This window comes from Podarcis gaigeae, assembly GCF_964106915.1.
Source record: "Podarcis gaigeae genome assembly, chromosome: 4".
Classification (NCBI taxonomy): domain Eukaryota; kingdom Metazoa; phylum Chordata; class Lepidosauria; order Squamata; family Lacertidae; genus Podarcis; species Podarcis gaigeae.
In genome coordinates, this window is record NC_139677.1 from 53,066,074 (window position 1) to 53,087,379 (window position 21,306).

A 21,306-nucleotide genomic window follows, 5' to 3' on the forward strand; every position below is an offset into this window, starting at 1 on the left:
GCGACTATCCTTTTGCTCCAACAGCATCCATAACAATTACTAATAGAAATAATGTATAGCCCCTGGCTGTGTCCTAGTAGGAAGGAACACTCTGTTCTTAAAATAAGTGAATGTAAAATATATACGAAGCATAGTGTTACAAATTCCCCTGGTTCTTATGGAAAAGTGGAATCAATAAACACAATGTTGTGCTTAAATTGCTGAGGTGCTCGATACAATATGTGTTATTTTCCCTCATGGCCTTCACTCCAACATTATGAATTTTCTGCCTTGGCAGCTAACTCACTCCAGAGCAAGCAATGAGATTAACCTTTTAACTTCAAGGAATCAATTCAGCTGTAGCTGCAGTACCCTAAACCCTATCATATAGGGAACCAGATAGTATAACTAATATCAAGACAAGATGAATGCGTTCTACAAAACTTGCTATAAGAATTTTGCTGTCAACTTTATCACTGGCAGTCCAGGGAGGTTTTTGCCCCATCACTCCATAAATATTGGAAATGAGGTATAGCTTGAGGCCTTGTCCTATAAAATGAGCAATTAAATATTTACTGTCAATATTGTGATTAGCAATCACCAGCAATGTTGAAATTGTACATCCATTAAGTTTAGCAGCCCACTCAAATTCCATGCTTCTTTCGGCTGTCAAGGTGGGGGGGAACACCTCTGTGCAAAGCCATTGCTATTTTTAAACAGGTATGAGTCAGAGGATTCAGGAAAGGTATCTTATTCTATGTGAAATAAAAAAATTGAAGAGAGAAAATTGAGGTAAGCTTATGCAGGACTGAAATCTTGTTATGGTTATGGGACATTTGTGTCTATGTGCTCTAGCTCATGAGTTAAAGCTTGTGGTTTAACAGTATTTCCCAGCAATCCTGTTTTTTTTTCAGCAAAGGAGAGGGAAAAACAGTACAAAGCAACCACACCATAAAGTACATAAATACTCTTGCAAAAATTGTGATCAACGAAGCTGATAGGAGCCTTCCATATTGCATAGTAGCCCTGGGGACATCAATGGAGCACCCATACACCTGACAAGACTTTCACAGGTGCCTGCAGTGTCTCCTCCTCCTCCATCTTGTTTTCCTGTTGTAATTAGGCTTGAAAGAAGTCTTCCACTGTAACCAACAGAAGGCTTTTTTCCAAGTCTAATTAGGTTGGGAGATGTTTGAGGGGTTCACAGGCTATGAAACACTTGAAGCAATTAGGCTTGAAGCAAACCTTCTTGAAGAATTCTTTCAAGCCTAATTGCATTGGGGGAGGATCACTGCTGGGTGATCCCCAAACGCACAGTCTGGGAACAAAAAACTATGCACTACACTAAGGCTTGAAAGACGTCTTCTACTGTCTATAATAGAAAGCTTCTTTGAAGCCTATGTGTAATGGTGTGGTTGGGGGGGGCATCACAATTGAGGATGGATAAATTGTTCCCGCCCCAGCTCTGACAACCCTTGCTGAAAATCCCCTCCATTAGACTTGGAAATTGGTCCTATAGAAGCCTATTGTGCGCCGGGGGGAGGGTGAGCTTCTGCAAAAGTGCAGCTTTAAATGCCCCCCCCCCCAGCCTAATTGCTTGGGGGAGAGTGAGTGTGCATGTGTACACACATGGCTCTGGTGTGTGCATTTTTGAGCGGCATATGCATATGTTCCCAAATGTGCCCATTGACCCCCAAAGATTGGTGTCCTTGTAGCCCACCAGGAGCTCCTTTGAGATTGCAAAAATGCAGACCATAGTACAAGAATGGGAGATTACCAAGGCCCATAGTATAAATGCTTCATTAAAAAAACCTAACAGCAAATACATCACTGTACATACAATGCAACAAGCAATCAGAGTTCCTGGAGTGTGTAACCAACTTATGCATGCGGTAACACTTGTACACACATACCATTTTAGAATTAGCAATAACTTCAGGCTAATTTAATACATTAAAGTGATGATTATCAGTAAGAGGCTACTGTACTCCATCCACCAGCAGTGGGTTGGTTTTGCTGGGATAGATAATACAGCTGGGAAGAAATCTGGCTTCTTCTGCAAGTCTCCTGTGCAATGTCCGGTGACCATTTCAGGTGTCCCTCCAAAGTGCATCGGATCAAAAGGCTACATTTTGTCTAGGAAGTTGGCCAGTAGGGACCTGGGAAACTAACAAGATACACCTGAACATTTCTCACTAACACCCTTTGTTGGCAAGGACAAGGAAGTGTCAAACCTAGCTCTAGGGCACTAGTGTAGGCCCTTCTGAAATAATCAAAAAGCATGCCCAACTTTCCTTTGGTTTCTAATCTAATCAAAGCAGTACTGTATCATCCATCAATTGGCTATGGAGAGCTCTGAGATTTTGAGGTCCCTCAAGACAAGAAATGCTTTAAACTGCAAACAAAGTCTAGAGCTTCTTTCATTAAGCAGGAACAGGACAACAAAGCTACAGAAATTGCCATTCCTGGATCACCCTATTCTTTTGTAAATCTTGGTAACTAAAGGATATAACTGCCTCAGAACTCCTGAGCTCAACAAGTCTCCCTAAGTCTTCCATAAGCTTGTTGATTTCTGTGAAGAAATGTAGATTAAAAGGTGGAGGGAAACTTGCTGCCCAGTTCTTTACTGAATTAGGCATAGGATTTCAATAAATCAGACAGCTTCCATGAATTAATCTTCCCCAGAACAATAGAAATTTACAAAATATAAAATAGCAGATTACTCCAGTGTGTTTCCCTCTCTTGAAAACATGCAGAAAGATACACACATGCAGCAGAAATTATGTACCATATGTTTTATTTGCGTAATATGGCACCAACAGAGAATTGATTGGGTGGTGAAAAACCTCTTACATTCTATGCAAAGTCTTCAGAAGTCATTGAACAAGAGGGGGGGGGGAATTGTTTGTCACAAAAAAAAAAGTCTTCTGCACTTGGACATAAATTCAGCTTCTTGGAAACAAAAGCAATTAATTTCAATGAGTTTCACTCCCAAATAAATGCACTTAGGATCATGTTTGTTTGTTTGTTTGTGTGGGTGAGAGAGAGAGAGACATTTCAAATGTGTTTTATTGATTTTTAAATGTTTCAATATATGTTTTTAATGAGCACTGAAGCAAGACAGCCACGCTTTATAAGTTAAATTTAAAAAGTGGAATCAAATACACATTTTCCCTTGGAGCAGTAGTTTGTAATATCTTGGGACTGCTGAGCTCCTGACACTTCATTAGAAATATAATTAGAAATATTAATAGCAAGCATTTAAGCTGACAAGCATCACAGCTCTGTATGAGGCAGATTCAAAACTGACTAACTATTGAGACATACGAATCTTCATGAACTGACTTCAGCTTTAGCTTAGGTGGTAATTTCATGCCCCCATCACTTGTTCAGTCCTGTGATCTGGTAGATATCGCTGGATGTGCCTGATTTTATCTTGTTGCTACATCAGTTCTATCCACTTTGTGTGAGGAATAAAAGCTTCTGTGCTGAGATTAAAAAATGTCATTTTCCCGGTGTGGTAAATGCTTTTATTTTCAAAAAGTATCAAAAGGATGAAATCTTCTATTGGATCAACCAATAGTTTGAAGGTGCTTTCACGTTTGCTAGAGTTATTCATCACACAAAAGGAGTATTTAAAGGTGGAGGGAGTGTCACTCTTTTTATTCTAAGTGGCAGGTGTAGAAAAAGACAACAGGCAATGCCTCCTTAATTAAATTTCCTCTGTGAGTGGTACTTGATGGTTTTCAGATAAAACAAAGGAGAATGCAGATCTTGCAAAGTTGTCGAATCTTTGTGTTGATGCATCAAAATTCACCAAGAATAGGAAAGAAAGTGCTTTGGAAGATGTGGGACTCGAACAAAGACCAGAGATAACGATTTCCTATACGTGTGTCACATTTCTGATTTTTCTTGGATTGATTGGGACAGCAGTAGTTCTTGAGGGCTGCACTCCATCATGACGTCTGTTATAAGAAACCTATAAATGGCACAAATAAAAGTATTTTAGTAAAACATTTCGAAATTATATCCATCTCAAGTAGCCTGACCCGGTTATAGTTCGCCGTAGCTAAAGCTGCTATCCCAAAACACACTAGACAAGACCTATATTGTACCAGAATATTGTGATATGATTTGGTCAAATTTATAACAAAATAAAGTGGTTGGGTAAATGAAACCAAACCAACAGTTTCCCAGATAATCTTAAACTTGTTCTGACTCAAGACTCAAAATCCAAAGGAAGGAATCAACTTTCAATTCTCTTTCTTCCCCTTTCTTACCATTTTTCTTCTTAACCATAAAAACGTAAACTATAAATGAAAATAAAATGCATGTTGGCCAAATAATAGATCAGGGACGCGACTAAGCTGAGGATCCCAACATGTAAACTGAAAACATTTTTTTCTAGCCATCTGCAGCCTTTGTAATAAGCAAAGAACAGAAGCCAGGTAGATGATGAGAGAGCAAAGTATAATATTGGGCTGCTCATATCATAGCCTCAGGCACTACAGACTATAAAAGTGAAAACATATTAGTCATGAGTGAAATCCCTGTGAACAGAAAGGACCACAGACTGCCTTCAGCACATATGCAGCTTCAAAGTTACCCCAGATTTTGCTTTCATTAAAGAGTGGCATTTTCAGGTAACTATCTCCAAAATGCAAGAGCCATGGTAAACAACAGTTTGCCTTACCTTGTTCATATGATAAAGTGCTTTTATGTTAAAAAGTAGGACCTGAAACCATAGAAGCATTACTTACTACATAAGAAGAAGCATGTGATTGCTCCATGTCCCTGACAGAGGCAGGGTGGTCCCTGTTGCCCAGCAGCAGGCTGTTAAAATTATCCAGCTATACCATGGTTTTGAAAGATGGCCCAATACCCCCTACCATTTCAGAACCAGCAGCTTCATTCATCCATTTGTCTTGAAGGATATAGCAAGAAATGAGTTGACTAAATACCAGCCAATATGTAAGGTTGGGTTGAGTGATTGACTGGACAAAGTAATGTGTCTCTTCATGTCTAGCATCACAACAGAAAGTTGCAAAGATGTAGAAGCAGCCCAGATGAAACTAAGCATGTGCAGCTAGGGCCACTCATCTCAAAACTTGGATGTGTGCAGCTGATCTTCAGACACTTAGACAAGGATTTCAGCTACTGCAAGCATTCCATAATTCCTGTTATGACACCTATGAGATGCATGATGTGGGCACACCTGTTATTAGGCACAGAGTTGTGAACTTTTAATTTGCCAGATGGCGGCTCTTCAGACACAGATGCTACAGCAGTGAGACAAACCAGAGATCCTATCAGTTGTTATGCACTTCAAATAGAAAAATAAGCTGGGGAAATTTCAGGGTAAGAAATTGTGTGTTTACGCATTTGTTATCTTTACTAACAGCCAGAGGTGCTGCTGATCAGTGATACGAGAGTTGCTTCTGCTTCACAACGTCTTGAAGTGAGAGTTTGTACAACACCAAACATTTAATCTGGCTTTGTCATAGAAGATGGGACTCTTATACCATTAATACTTATGAAGTATTGGGGCACAGGTTCATACACTGATATGCATATGCAAATTTGTGTGTATAGATACTTATTGGAAATTAAGGTGGTGATTTAGCCAGTTGTTCACAAGCAAGATGAACTTGCTGTGAGCCCCACGTCCCTCTTCTCTACTCACTGGGCCAGATGGAAGACTTTGACTGCTGCTTCTCTGAATCTCACCTGGCTGAGTTGTCCCAACAGTGGTTTCTGAAGCTGGTTTGTTAAGCCAAACCAGGTTTGTTAGGAACCACAATCTCTGATCCAGATGACACAAAAAGCTGACTTTAAAGTAAAGTAAAACCAAATGTTCTCCACCTTGCTGCATCAGAGAAGGAGAAGGCAGCGGCAGAGCAAACCGATTGGGCGCCAGGGGCACCGCGTGCGCCCTGGGCCCATGGGTGGGGCCGGCCAGGGCAGGATGCTCCACGGGGCCTCCAGAGTCTGCCTGCCTCCTCCCCCTCAGTTGCCCTAGAGCTGAGGGGGAGGTGGTGGGCAGACCATTTGGGGCAGCACAGAGCCTGCTACCGCCCAAGCCACAGCATCTCTCCCAGGAGAGACGTGTGGCTCGGGTGCACTGCAGGCCCCGCGATGAGTGTCGCTCAGCATTTTGTCACCCCCCTCAGTGGTGACATCCGGGGTGGTCCGCACCCCCTTCCTCCGCCCCTGGGAGAAGGTAAAACACAAATTTAAGGCTCACAGCAGTTCCCTTCTACCTGAGTATATGTTGCTAAACCATGGTTTAGTGTGGCATACAAACGGGGCCTATATGATATAGGAGTGCAACCAGCAGACAGTCATATGGACTGGCATGCTACAGTAGCATAAGCAAATACTTTGCAATGCTGCAGATTAAGTATGATTCTGTTAGCATGTGAGGCAAAAGTGGTCATTTTATTCACTGTGACTTTTTATGCAAGTCTCCACTTCTCTTTTGTGGCTAGAAAGGATGCTGCAGGAGAGTGTGGAAGAGAATTGCTAAATCACACTCAGCAAATAGAGTTGCATCAGCTTTCTACTCCCTGCCTCATCCCTGATGCACAATGCAGCTGATAACAAAAGCTGCTTCAGCACTGCAGCTGGGCTTTGCTCCCAGTCAGGAAAAGGATGGGCAAGTTCCCCTTACACAGTGATGCAACAACAGGTCAATCTCCTAAGACCACTACTCTTTTCAGGAGGCTGTGTGAGCCAGTGAGCAGCTTTTAGAACAGCTCCAACAGGTTTCATGACTATGTTCCTCTAAATAAAGTGGTTTCAGCAGATGCTGCACCCTCAGAAGATAATTCACTATTTCTTGAAAACATGAACTCTTTTACTTTCTCTCCCCCCCAAAATGTGCCCCCCCGCCTTTGTATTCCACCATCGTGGCTAGTGGCCAAATCTGAGAAAGATTGTAATGAACTGAAGAACATATTAAATTTGGCAGTAATGTTATTGGAAGATTGTTATCGTGAGCCTTTCTGTAAACCATGAGATTATATTTCTGAGTCTTTGTTAGCTCCTCTGCCTACTCTTCCATTCCTTTGTTTCTCTCTAAGAATGGCTGTGTGACTTTGTTCAGAGTCCTCTGAATACATCCTGGTGTGTGCCTGTATTTATTTATTTTTTAAGTGTGCAGGAACAGCAAATATAAATTTGAGCTGCATGTCAGGTGGTGACTGGACCAAAGGGAGATTTCTGTATTTCTCAGCCTAGGAACTGGGTCACAGACGTCACATTGCTCTCTGAACACTAAACTAAAGGTTAAGATTCACAAGAATTTCAAGAACCATATTGTAAGGAAAGCAGTGTTTAATGTCTGGACAAAATATAAAGACTTATTAGAAAATAAGACCCCAAGGTGGTTATCACCTATGGAAGCTAAAGCTGTGAAAAGACCCAATATGGAGGTCAAATGGCCGAAATATTGGGAAATATTAGAGAGAGATGGAGACAATTGGAGATTGCAGAGTTTGGAGAAACTAAAAGACAAAGTGCGAGATTGGCTACATTACGCTCAGATTAAAGAGGTTTTTAAATTGGATAAAAAGTTAGGATTCCAGGTGGAAAAATCGAAACTGGAAACAGAATTGTTAGAACCTAAGACCAAGGTACTTTCAAGAATGTATAACTTGTTGCTGAGGTGGAATACACAGGATGAAACGGTTAAATCAGCTATGATAAAGTGGGCACAAGACATTGGTTATAATATTATGTTTGCTGACTGGGAAAAGTTATGGACCACCGGTATGAAGTTTACGGCATGTAATGCCTTAAAAGAAAATATTATGAAAATGATATATAGGTGGTACATGACCCCAGTCAAGCTAGCAAAAATATACCACCTGTCAGACAATAAGTGTTGGAAATGCAAGGAAACTGAAGGAACGTTCTTTCACCTCTGGTGGACTTGCCCCAGGGTTAAGGCCTTCTGGGAAATGATATATAATGAGCTGAAAAAGGTATTTAAGTATACCTTCCCTAAGAAACCAGAGGCCTTCCTTTTGGGGATTGTTGGCCAGAGGGTGTTAAAGAATGATAGAACATTTTTTATGTATGCAACAACAGCAGCAAGGATACTCGTCGCTAAACATTGGAAAACTCAAGATTTGCCCACACTGGAAGAATGGCAGATGCAACTGATGGACTACATGGAGTTAGCAGAAATGACTGGCAGAATTCGAGACCTGGGAGAGGAAGCAGTGGAAGAGGACTGGAAGAAATTCAAGGACTATTTACAAAAGCACTGTAAACTGTACGAGAGTTGAGAAGGATGAGAGATTTGAAAACAACTGGGCACCATAAAATTTGGTGAAAAGATTGTGAGAATGAGTGAATTTTATGAGAAAAATAGATTTTGAATAAATACTGTGGTAAGATTAGAGATTTAAGATTTAGATAAAACTATTCAAAGTTAGGGACAAAATATTGGAAAAGTGTACAATAAGAATGGAAACAAGGTGATAATTTGCTGGGTAAGGTTTTATAAATTTGGAAAGTAGGAGTGTGAGACGCGAGGGAGTCCAATAATGAACAGAAGGAATACTGTTTGTACTCTGTTATGTTATTTTTTCTTTCTTTTTTTATCTTCTTTTTCTTTCTTTCTATTGTAACAAAAAATCCCTAATAAAATTTAAAAAAAAACTAAAATAAAATAAAATACATATGAGCAGCCCTTTGCCCTTTAATATTGCACTCAAAACTTGTTTATCATCATTGGTAGCCTTTATGTTAAACTCATGTTTACTGTGTTTATTTTAAAATATATCAGACTTCATACAGAACACTCATCCAGATGTTCCATTTATACTTATATGTATTTAGATATTTTTTTACAGACTAGTTTTCCACCAAATGCTCCTCAAAGCAGGTTATAAAGCATCATATAATAATTTAAAACTAATATTTATTTATCTTTTAAAAAAGAAACATATTTTCCTTCTAGAGCCATTAAGAACTGCATCACAACATCCACCCAGTTGATACTGTATGGTGCAGAACAGTCTCCTCGCAAACCATGACATTTCACCACCATTGTGTCCTTATCTAAGACAAACATTTAACTTTTTGTTCCTGGGACAGGGTGGGCAGATATCTTCTCATTGCAACTGCTTTTAGTATAACTGTACCCTCTCCAGTTTTAATTACCAGTGTCCTTCATTTATCAATACACTATTCTGCCTTGATTCATCCTTATTGTAAAGTCAATTGCTGGCAACGTTTTCACAAGACTTTTCATTAAATGGTAAAGCCACTTCCGGCCTGCCCAGGAGGTGGGGTTGCGGGCTTCACGCCCACCCCCACATGAGCGGGGGCTGGTTTCAGCCCCCGCGAGAACAGGGGAATCCCAGCCAGATCTACCCTATTTAGGGCCGGCTCAGAGGGGGCTCGCCCTCTTTCGCCGGCTAGCCCTCACGTTTTCCCACCCTCCCTCCCTTTAGGTATGCTTTAGGTAGGTCTTTGACTTTGCTATGGACTTCGGTCTGTCGCCGCAAGGGGCATGGTAGGAATTTTTCCCAATTGGCAATTTGTAGCCTTTTGGTTTTTCGCCTACCTCGTAGCAACTCGTCACAACTTTTCTGCATTGGCGGTAGGCATTGGTAAGAAGGGGTTAAGAGGATGTGGGGGGGGGAGGAACGCCATCACCTCCCCCCAGTGAGCGAAGGGTGGTCCGTTAAAGGACTCCGGGGGGCGTGGCCCTGTCCGAAGCCTATGGAGGTGTGGGCCAAAGGCACGCCCCAGAGCGGTGACCCAGGGGAGCTCCTAGTCGACGTGCCTTGGCAGGAGACTCCCCCGATAAAGTGTTAACCCTTCCCCGTGTCTCCAGCAAATGGGCTGGAGCCGGATAGTCGATAGGACCAATGCCTAAGCCAATGCCTCTCATTCCTGAATTCAATAAAGTTGTGGCCTAATTCGCCCAATTAACCTTAATTATGGTGTCTTGTGTCTTTATTTATCCTGGTGGGGGGCGGGAACTCGCCACGCAACTCAATATTTTTGTTCCTTTTCAAACATTCCCTCTCTCTTCCTCACCCATAATTTGTTGAGACAATAGCAGTGATCGTTACCAGGACCAGCCAAAGATATTTGCTGCCTGCAGTAAAGATGCCCCATTTTACCATCACCATGTGTAGACGCTGACCAGCACAGACAATGGGATAGCATCCTCCAACTGGTGGAGCTTACAAGATTTCAGTAGCTTAGGGGGTGCAGGACAGGTTGGGTGGCAGACACACCCCTGCTCTTTGCCAGAGGGAAATGGGCAAGGAGTTCAAGAAGAATGGTGGGCAGAAGGCATCTGCTGCTTGGGGTGATTGCAGCATTCTGCCTAATGGCATGGCTGGTCCTGACCCTTACATAGCCAAAATTCTGAGGGCTGATCTTTCAAATGCAAGCAGCATAAACCTATGTTGGAAAGCTACATTACCTGCACTGTCCATAGGCACCTGCTTAGCATAAATAATCACTCCCTTCTCGCCTTCTTGTTCCACTCGCTCTTTCTGCCCTCTGCATTCACCTCTCCTTGCATGTTGATTTCTCCTCTTTTCCCTTGGCCACAGGGTGACCCATCTTTTCTGGGTTTGGTGCAGTTCGAAAGCATGCCAGTGCAAGTGGATAAATAGGTATTGCTGCAGCAGGAGGGTAAATGCCGTTTCCATGCGCTCTGGCTTCTGTCACAGTGTCCCGTTGTGCCAGAAGCGGTTTAGTCATGCTGGCCACATGACCAGGAAAGCTGTCTGTGGACAAAAGCCGGCTCCCGCGGCCTGAAAGCGAGATGAGTGCCGCAACTCTGTAGTCGCCTTTGACTGGACTTAACCATCCAGGGGTCCTTTACATTTATGTTTGTCTAGTGGACCATCCGGCTTTAACCAGTAGTTGGGAACTAATTAATGCACAATAAGCAAGACACTCCCATCACTCTACTAAATTAACAAAATATGTCCCTCAACAGAATTATGTCACCTTCATCTTCCTCTTGCCTGCTACATTCATATTGGATCCCTTCTGGTCCTTGCACAAAGAGATTTTGGATCCTTCCCCCACCCTGCTCATTTTGCTTGTCAGCTATTTTCCCCTACATTCAATAAATCCTAATAGGTCCATTTACAAAAGTGACTGAGCCTCATGATTCCATTTTCTCTTTTACTGCATTAATTTCTCCTTTAATTACTTGTCTAATTTGTTTTATGTTATAAATTCATTAGGACAACGGAGTGGATGTATTTCTAATTCTATCTGGCAAACATTTTGAATGCTTTTTAATTTGGGATTTGGTTATCTAATGGCTCTCTTATTTATAGTTTGTAGAGAGAGAAAATAACCCCAGTTATTACATGATCACCACCTTTAGGCTCATGATGGAAAAGCAGGATATAAATGTAATAAATAATATCATGTATTAATATAAATAAAGGACAGAAATGCATGTATAAACATTAATTTTGATTCCAGAAATTACCATGGCATTATGTTTATTTCATTTAGCAAATTTATATTTCAATTTTAAATTTAATGTCATCAAATTTTCAGGATTAGCTCCAGTCCTAAAAGCATGACCTAAATTCTGTGGAATTCAACAGGAATTTTCCCTACTCATTTCACTTCATAGACATCTCAGAAAAAGAAGCATATTTTCATTTATAGGACTAGTTTGTTAATCAAAGATGGCAAAAATAAAAAAAATTCAATCTCATTTGTTCCCGGCAAAAAGAACAGAAGTGCAATCAGAAATAAGTCCCATTGAGTCTTATTGAGGTAAGTGGGAATAGAATTACAAAGTATGTAGTTCACATTTCCACAATTGTGAAGATATTCAAAAGTTGCAAAATAACAGTAACTCTGCTTAATAATAATAATAAAAAGTAAAAGCACAACCCTATCCCTAAACGCTGATCAGTGGAGCTTCCACAGCCCTGTCACATATGTTGGATGGAGCAGAAGACAGGGGTGCCAACTTGAATAAAATGTTGGGTGGCCCAGGGAAGCTCCACCTCGCATAATCAATCACATGACGTGGTCACACACCCTATTTGAATAGCAATGCCCATCAACTTGGGTGGAGCCTGGCTCCCTCAAATATTTTATTGGGGGGGGGGAGCAAAGACCTCTTGGCTCCTAGGAGTTGGCTCCAATGGTGGAAGATAAGGCAGGAAAGCTGCTGTGTCAGCTTGGAGGTGGTGGAGCAATCAGGTCTGGATTGGGCCTGATGCTGTCATTTGATGGCAGTGGGGCAACCACAACCTAGGATCCTGTTGAACCCAGGCAGTTCAAACCATCCATGGGACACCCTGTCCGAGGGCTTTCTGCTGGCTTCCACCGCAGACACTAACAGGAAATCCACAAGTCCACTTCTGCCCGTCCACCTGTTTGGGAAGTTTGGATTGCACCCTAAACTACTTTTATGGACATTGGGGGATTCTTGGTCCAAATATTATGCAGAGACCTCAGATGTGCTGGGCTTGGATTTCTGGTTCCCCATCATCATCAGTAATAATAATAGTAATTCCTTTATCGGGGAGGCTGAACTCTGAGCACCTTTGTCCTGGTGCCAGGATAGAATTGTTTTTTCTGGAATTCTTGCAGCCTCTGTTTGGAGTGAGGCTCACTTTGTCGAGGTGGACTCTCCTTCTGTTGTCCTCTGTGAGGCAAATGCTGCTTTCTGGAATGGTGGGTTTGAGTATCTTGGGCCTTTGATTGTTCAGGATGGTGTGCTGGCCTCCTCGTGTATCTATGCTGGCCACCAGCTTGCCACCTTTGTGGGTACACCTTCCTGGTGTAACGACGTTTGCCATGAGATCGGTAAATATGGGGGTGCAGTTTTGAACCACGTAGCTGGGGAGCCCTGGATTTGTGGGACTTTGAAGAGACACTCCTGAATCGCACTGTAGGAATAGTCCGGGATTGCTGTGCTGCGCCTTTTTGTGAACGTCGATTAACGTTGTGAAAAGATGGGGCAGGGGAGATACGTTGAAGAGACTGTGATGAGCTAGAAAACTGTGGTGAGATCTGTGCAAGAAAAGGAAGCAGAACACAATAAACATACAGGCTGCATTATCAGGAGTGGACACCCATTGCTTCTTGGCTACATCAAAGCCCTTGCATTCCAAAGGACCGAGCTCATAGCCTGGGGGTTCACCTGGAGTTCATGCTCACCAGGGATGTGCAAGTGGCAGCAGTAGCTAGGTAACCTTTTATCAGCTAAGGTTGGTATGCCAGCCATGACCCTATCTAAAAATGGCTGGCCTTGCCCCAATCACTCATGCCCTAGAGACATCTAGTTTGTGACTTCCCCTTGTGCAAATGGAACCTCCCTCTGCCCCCTCATGCTACAGAAAGTTGGGCTACTCTAGAGGAAGGGAATCCCCTCCCAACACCTCGCCAGGGTGGATGTGATGGAACTTGCCTATTGTACTAAGGACTCTGAGACTTTTTAGGTTAACACTGTAGTGCAATATTCCACTGATGCCTTCAGCATATGAATTCTCAAGACTTTGCATTGGTTATATAATTCTCTTTTGGGCAGTAATTACTCAGCACATGCACACACAAAGAAGGCAGTAGTTTTTTTTCAGAGAGAAAGCACTTTGATTAGTATCTTAAGTTAAAATAAGTAATCCACTTGTCCAAATAAGTAATTCATGTCTATATGAAAAATGTTCAAATGTCCCCAGGGCAGGGAGATCCTCAGACCATTGCATAGTAGATGTTGGGTATTAATCCTTCGAGGTTTGAAGTATAAGTCTCTTAGCAACCACAAGGGCTCACAAAATCCACTTTTGTTGTATAAAAAAGCAATGAAGAGTTGGATTCTAGGACTTATGTGATACTGAGCCCTTATTGTTGATATGTTGTCATAAAAGTCCTAGGATTTGACACTCCATTGCTCATTTGCAAGTTTTCTTGAATGTGTTCCAGTTGTCAAAAGCAAGTGGGACCTGCAACAGAATATTGCATTTTGGAAGGCTCCTGTGCAGTCATCCCCTCTTCCAGGATATTCCTTAGCTTTCCGTTTTTCTTCTTCTTGAGCAGTCAGTATCACATGCCCAGTAAGCATACTCAGTCCACATTGGGCTCTTTTTGTTGTAATCCATGCAGCACCTATTTTCTCCTAATGACTTTTCTAGACTTCTGCAAATCTCGTGTTCCTTGAGATATATCCCTCGTGTTCCTTGAGATATATCCCTACTGCTGTTTTCGGGCTAACTCTTGGAGAACTGAGGTTGTGCTTAGTATATACTGCTTGTGCCCCTTTTCAGTAGGGATGGACAAATCTCCTATTTCAACTTCATAATAAATCAGGCAGTCATGAATCTTGGAAGATGATCACTTAACACTCGACTTCCTCTGAGGAATCCACTTCAGATTATGGGGGAGGGGCATTTGACCTGGTGTGATCTCATGAGCTTAAGCAGCTTCAGAAGTATTCCACCTTGATCTTGTAGGCCAAGCTATGCATGCACTTATGCCTCTTCCATTGACATCATCACTGTATCACAATAGCACTGACAGAAGCCTTCTGTTCCCCACAACAGAAAAATCCAGATTCCTGTCGGTCTGATTTGACGTCGTGAGCAGAAATGCAAAAATGCTGCCAAATTTCCAGAAAGCAGCCTAGCAATCTGCATCTATTGTCAACCATGAGATCTTCAATAAAAGGTGCTGCCATTTAATCTACTTTCATGTTGATTTGCCGGCAGTGACAAACACTGTGACAGAAAGACTCGCCTACTAATGCTTCTTTTAAAGTCATACAACAGTGCTTCGTGCACCAGACAGTGCATGCTACAAATGTGCCCAATTAAAGGCTCAAGTTAAAGAAAGTAACCTTCACTTGTTGTTTTTTTCTGATTCAGGGGAAACAATTGTAGGTTCATAAAATGAAATGAGTTTTTGTCAAGAGCAGATGGCAGCTGGGTTATCACCACTCACCTGACATTGGTCGGTCATCTCGCTGTTGCTTACTGGGAAGTAGAGTAAAAAAAAAAAAAGACTGGAGAGTTTTCAGCAGGTGGGCTTGAAGATGCAGGTGCCTGTAGCCTTGCTGATCTTGAGGTGCCCCTCCCCTGGAATGTCTTAGCAAAGAGATGGCTCAGGGCACCTGATTGGCATATGCCAAGAGTCACGGCGAGCTGCGTACTCTGAGGCTCCCCATAACTCAGCACAAAGGCACTATCAGAACTGGTGAAGCTAGATCATGGGTAGGCAAACTAAGGCCCGGGAGCTGGATCCGGCCCAATCGCCTTCTAAATCCAGCCCGCAGATGGTCCGGGAATCAGCATGTTTTTACATGAATAGAATGTGTCCTTTTATTTAAAATGCATCTCTGGGTTATTTGTGGGGCACAGGAATCCGTTCATTTTAAAAATATATATATAGTCCGGCCCCCCACAAGGTCTGAGGGACAGTGGACTGACCCCCTGCTGAAAAAGTTTGCTGACTCCTGAGCTAGATTATTTTTATTTTAAGGTCACTTTCATTGAAACTGCAGAAAAAAACTCATTCCTAAAAAAAAATGAAATTTTATACTCACTAGATGTATCCAAAAACTAAGAAAGAAGCCACTGGTAAATTTTGATAGAGCAAAACACAGTTATCAAATGATTGCCTTGTTCGTAATGCAATGCAACAACTGTTTGTCATGTTCTCAAATGGGAAATGCCATCCTACAACATTCAGTGATGAGCCCAGAAATTGGTGTCAGGTTAAGTCTAAGGTCATGAAGACACCTACAGGGAAATACTAATTTTTTAAAGCGTGTTGATTGGGCATGGTGTTGTTAAAATAGAACATCTTTGTAACCTACACCATCCTCCTGCAAAGCCACCTGATCTTACAGACTAGGTCATTATGAAATTGATCTACTTCACTCTTCATGATGCTTTATTGTTCCTGCAATTGCCTGACTCTCTGAATCAAGAGATAGCCCCACAGTTAAGGTGACTTTGATCTGTTCTTTCAACACCAACTGTTCTCCGGGCTCTAAATGAAACAGATTGAAAAAGGCATACATTCTAAGAACAAACATTCTAAAGGAAACTGACCTCTGTGTTACCCTGAGAGGGAGAGTAATATCAGAAAATTGGCCTGCTCAGACACCAATCAAAGGGAGAGAAAAAATAGGGTTCAGACGTCTGAGACCTGGTGGTTCAAAGGATGCATTTCCAAGTCTATCACGAGTCATCATGAGAAAATATTCACAAGTTATGGAATCTTCCTGAGACAGCTAATAAAGTAAGCAAAAGGACTGAAATGTGAGGTTCCCAGGAAACCGGATCTGAGTGATGGGTACGTTGTTTATGTGCCATCATACATGCAATAAATGCTATTTAAGATCAGCACTATCATTTGTTGGCATTGAATGTGACAGAACCTGGAAGGTCCTGGCAAGCTGGCGCAAACAGAAAATGCAAGCAGACTACAATATATGGCAAAAACTCTGCAAATTGCAGGCTCAAGGCATGTTTTCAGTATGATCCAACACACAACTCTTTGAAATACAGCATTCCCGATCTTAATAGCCAACAAAGTAGCCTCAGCTTTGCACAATGACCTACTGCCAGACCAATAAATCATTCAATAGCCAGATACCACATCGAAATTCACAAATAATTGAACAAAGAGCATAATTCAAAATGCTCCTGTCTTGTATTGTGCTTGTAGCAATGAAGCCTTGCCATGAAAAGGATATGAAATAAGAAAAGGAGGAGAGTGATGGGGGAAAGCAAGCAGTGCAACTAGGGCTGGACCGGGGGGGGGGGGGGATGAAGTCCTGGGCCCCACGTGCCCACCTAGAGAGCAGCAGATAATGGAGAGAGCAGCAGTCAGGTACCACGTCAGAGCCTAGGCCCACTAGAGGTGATGCTGGTCACTGCAGCGTCATTCCTGTCTTCCTACTGAAAATATTTTACACTCAGAAGGCAACTGGCTAGGCATGTACAAGGGTACCGATTTTATTTTATTTTTACTATTTTCACCTTGAAACATGTAATTCTTTTCTGCAATAAACCTATATGCCAACCTTACCACTAAAGTATCACTCAGTTGGGAAGGATCTTGTGATCATCCAGCCCAACCTTCAACCCTATTACAGTATAAACTAGGGCAGGAAAGAAAAAAGGGGGGGTAATAGAGGCAGCATGTGTCAGGGAATGAGAAGAGAGTGGGGGCTCTCCTATCGTCTGTTGGTTAGAGTGGGAGCAATTTTGTCCGTTTGGAATTTACCAGCCCAAATGTTGGCCACATGGGCCTTGCGTTTGTTCCTACACAAAGAATTAACTCTATGGATTCCACTCAAGTGTGTATATCTTACTTTCACATCTTCAAATTTCTCATGATTCTCAGGCAGGTGTCCTGCATGATTGTGTTCACTGCTTGTACTATAAAGCACATGGGTGATTTAAAGTACTGTTTGCTGTTACACAGCAAAGACGTAAAAGTCTCCCAAGGTGTGTGTGTTTGTGTGTGTGTGTGTGCGTGCGTGTTTGTGTACGCTGCAGGAGGCTACATATTTAATGGAAGCAACAACAAGAAGAAGGGGGCTTAACCCTTTCCCCACAGCCCAATTTCCAACTCAGAACCACCCTCTCCAAGCTGAAGTCCCAGGGTGCATGAAATCTTAGACCAAGCATTCAAGATGATGCTGTTTTATTCTTTTGTAAATATTAATCTTTGTATCCAAATTTCTGATGTGAATTGCATGTTTTGAAAATGCTGTTCTGCTATGCTAAGGATATTTTTGAAAGAACATTCAATAGACTAATAGAGCATTAAGGACAGAAACTAGAATGCACCCCCCCCCAAAAAAAAAAATCCAGTCTTTTTAGAAACCATCACTTAAGTCCATTACATGTTTATGGAATATGTCACAGTCTGTAAAAGACTTGTTCCAATTACCTGTGATGCAGGATTCACGTCTAAATCCCCGTCTGGAGCGTACAGGCTAGAGTTATCTGGGGAGAAAGAGGGAACTCCTGCAAGACAATATACAAAGGATAACTGTTATTGATTCTTCAGAATGGCAGGAACTATAAATCATTTCAGAATACAAACAAATGTAGGTATTTTTAGATGTCCTTTTTGTGTAAAGAGAACAGACCGCTCTTCAGGAAACAGAATACTTCGCTGTAAATTGGGTGGGTGCTTTGTTAAAACCCTGCTAAGAAATTTGTAGAGACTTATCTATTCAAGCACTCCAATGTACCCCTTGGCAAATCCACTGCAGGTTGCACCATTTATAAATGGTTGGCTTACAGTAGGACGATCTTCAGTGCAGCTTGTTCTGCACTGAAGGAAGACCAATGTAATCATGACCCAACAAGCTGCACACAGATTATCTATTTGAGCATAAAATCCAAATGCATTTGTCAAGTTTGTTAACATGTAACTCACACTAAGGTTCACATACATTCCCTGCGTATACGGTATGTGTAGGGTAAGACACAGAAGTGAACAATGAGTGCACATACTGCACATATAGCATAGCATGACACTACATAAGGCTTGTGTGTCTGTTTTTCTATCTATCCATCTTCAGGACCTAATCATGGCATCTGTGCACATCTTTTTCAGGGTAAAGGGAGTGTTGCATAGTGGTTAGAATTTTGGATAAGAACCTGGGAGACCAGGGTTCAAATCCACACTCAGCCCTGAAGCTTACTGCGGTGACCTTGGGCAGCCACTCCCTCACAACCTCAGAGAGTTGTTGTGAGGATAAAAATGGGTGGGGAAGAACGATGTAGGCCACCTTGAGCTCCTGGGAGGAAGTAAATATTCATTATTCTAGGCAGTATGTTCAGCAAGATGCTTTAGGAAGGGGAGTCTGTATGCCTGCTTCTCTTGCCACAGGGCCCTGCTTCAGCAGTGCTGCTATCTCACTTTTGCTGCTCAACATGAAGCTGGGAATCGAATAAGGATATTCAGATGACACTATACTACCTTATTATTCATGCATGGCACATGGGTTTATACAGTGTACCACTGGGTTAAAAAAGAAATCCAATAAACCTCACATTAAAATTTTATCATTCATTTTGTTAAAAAATAATCAAATTAAGCTGCAACTGATTTAGAAATACATCTTGCTTCCCACTTTGTATGCTTAGGATTGCTGTACATAATTTAACCAATATTCATGGCTACCATCCTCAAACCACTTAAAATAGAGAAGGATTGAGTTGAGGATTTAAGATATGCATATATAACACTAATATTTATCACTCACATGGTACCTTTAGACACGTTGACCAGAAATGACTGGAAGCACATGCCTAGGAAATGCATTGTCCTGCATAGAGGGCCATTTGCACAGATGACTATTATGTTTGGGAAACGGGCACTGAAAGTTGCCCTTAAATGACTTATAGAGGAAACAGTTCATTGATTTCAGCTTGATGCCATACACTGGCCAAACCAGGCTTCGGGTCCTCGGTCAATTCATCCTAGCTTTTCAAGTCACACAGTGGTAGCCAAATATCCCACTGTTCTGAGAACAAAACAAATGTTCAGACTATTCTCTGCCCATCAGAGTGCTCCAGAGAAGCATTTCAAATGCATTTTTGTGACCTATAGAAATTTTCCCAAACACAGTTTTTGCTCACCTGTCATTTGCCCAGCACGCCTTGTATCCTCTGGACTGTATGCATAATTTTCTTGTCCACTGTGTCTGTCTGTCTCCAAATTTCTATCAGCAGTTTTCTTTTCTGATGACTTTCTAGAAAATAGAAAATGCTTAACTTTGAACCCCTGTCATTTGAGATCTTTCAGTGCAACCACAGAACACTTTCCTCATTTTTTCAGCTTTATGGCAGATAGACAATTTAAGTGGTCATGTTAAGTCAGCCAGTACCACTGCTTACTATCCATTATTAACCTATCTCCTATATTGAATTTATGGGACTTTTTGTATACTTAGTGGGCGATACTATGAGAGTGAGTTTGTTCTGGGGACAGAAGTGAAGCATGGTCTCTGGGTTCACTTCATATCTAATTTACAAAAAACTCTGAATTCAGCAGTTTTTACTCCAGGTACAACTTGCAAAAGTAATACATTAGTAGCTTTTTGGCATGCTCTCAAAGCTTTCAGTACATAGTTACTAACTAGCTAAGGAACAGCCTGATCCAGGGCTGTTTTTAAGCCGAAGTATTAAATTTAATCTGCTTTCCAGGCTTATTCTATAGATCAGCTGTTACAGAAACGCAGTGTCAGATGCCAGGCAAAAGGAGTCAAGCCAACTACTGTAGCTCTATTGTGCAAGTCCCATTCCTGGGTATTGACTAGGAAATGCATGATGGGGAGTCTGCTGCCTTTGCTTTAGCTGTAATAAAAGAGGGAAAGGGGAGCAGTCTGGGACCAGAGTCCTCTTCTCAGTACAGAAACCCAAGCACTGACCTATCACAAGTCCTGAACCAACTAAATCCCCTTCAACAACTTGCAATAACTGCAAGTACCCTTGGATGTGTTAAGAGTTTGTGGGTGCTCAACTCCACTAAATTCTTGGATCCAGTGAAGTGTTAGAATTTAATCAAGGTTTGGGGTGTTAAACTGGACAACAGACACGTAATCCCTGGAGGCAGCAAGGGTTAAAAGCTAAATAAGCCAGGCTATTAATGGGCCATCAAGAAAGCCAGGCTATTAATGGGCCATTAAGAAAGTAAGTGAGAGGGGGCTCTGGGCCAGACAGCAAATGAGTGGGGCCCCTCCTCTAACTCTTAGTGAGAATGGCAAAAGGCCAGCATTTAGTGTGTGTAATGTGACCCAGAAGTGAAGCTGCAGGCAGGAAAGCCTGAGAGGCACAGCACAATGTTTGATTTCTGCTTGAATCCAAAGTTCAAACAAGAAACAAGACCCTTAATGCCGTGAACCATTGTAGGATCAGGTTGTATTTATGTGTAAATAAACAATATATCATAAAGACACCACGGTCTCCACTGTGCCTCATTCCCAAAGGAAATACAAGCCCTGGAATCTCACACCGCTTGGAGATCAGGGTAGTGTAGCACAGACCAATCCGGCATGATTAATCTCCACCACTTTCTTGAACAGCAAGTAATTCATTTTAATGACAGTTAGCATTTTGCCATAAAATATCAATTCTGAAATGTGAGGGGGGTTTGTATAGATTGTGAACCCAGGCCAGATCCTTTTTTCTAGAACTCAGAGTGAATGATTTAACTGCCAAGCTAAGGCGAAACAAAATATGGCATACCTAGATAAGCAATTGCACTGATTAGCCCAAATCAGAATTAAGTTTCCTTCTTCCCTCTGACGGCAAAGGATAGCTTTCAGTCTTGAAGACAAATGCAAAC

General features: G+C 41.9%; 1 protein-coding gene across 5 annotated transcripts in view; it reads right to left on the reverse strand.

The window, feature by feature from the left end:
* Positions 1-3,030: 3,030 nt before the first annotated feature.
* Positions 3,031-21,306, reverse strand: part of IGSF5 (immunoglobulin superfamily member 5) — a 46,529-nt gene continuing 28,253 nt past the window's right edge. For 3 of the 5 annotated variants that reach the window (XM_083734778.1, XM_083734777.1, XM_083734776.1), the window contains 3 exons: positions 19,599-19,711; positions 17,896-17,972; positions 3,031-3,958 (listed from right to left, as the gene is read on the reverse strand). In XM_083734778.1, the coding sequence (XP_083590904.1) occupies positions 3,863-3,958; positions 17,896-17,972; positions 19,599-19,711 (286 nt within the window). In that variant the 3' untranslated portion in view covers positions 3,031-3,862. Of the gene's footprint in view, positions 3,959-11,457; positions 13,009-17,895; positions 17,973-19,598; positions 19,712-21,306 lie in introns of those variants that run through there. The other 2 variants (XM_083734775.1, XM_083734774.1) reach the window with 1 other exon arrangement.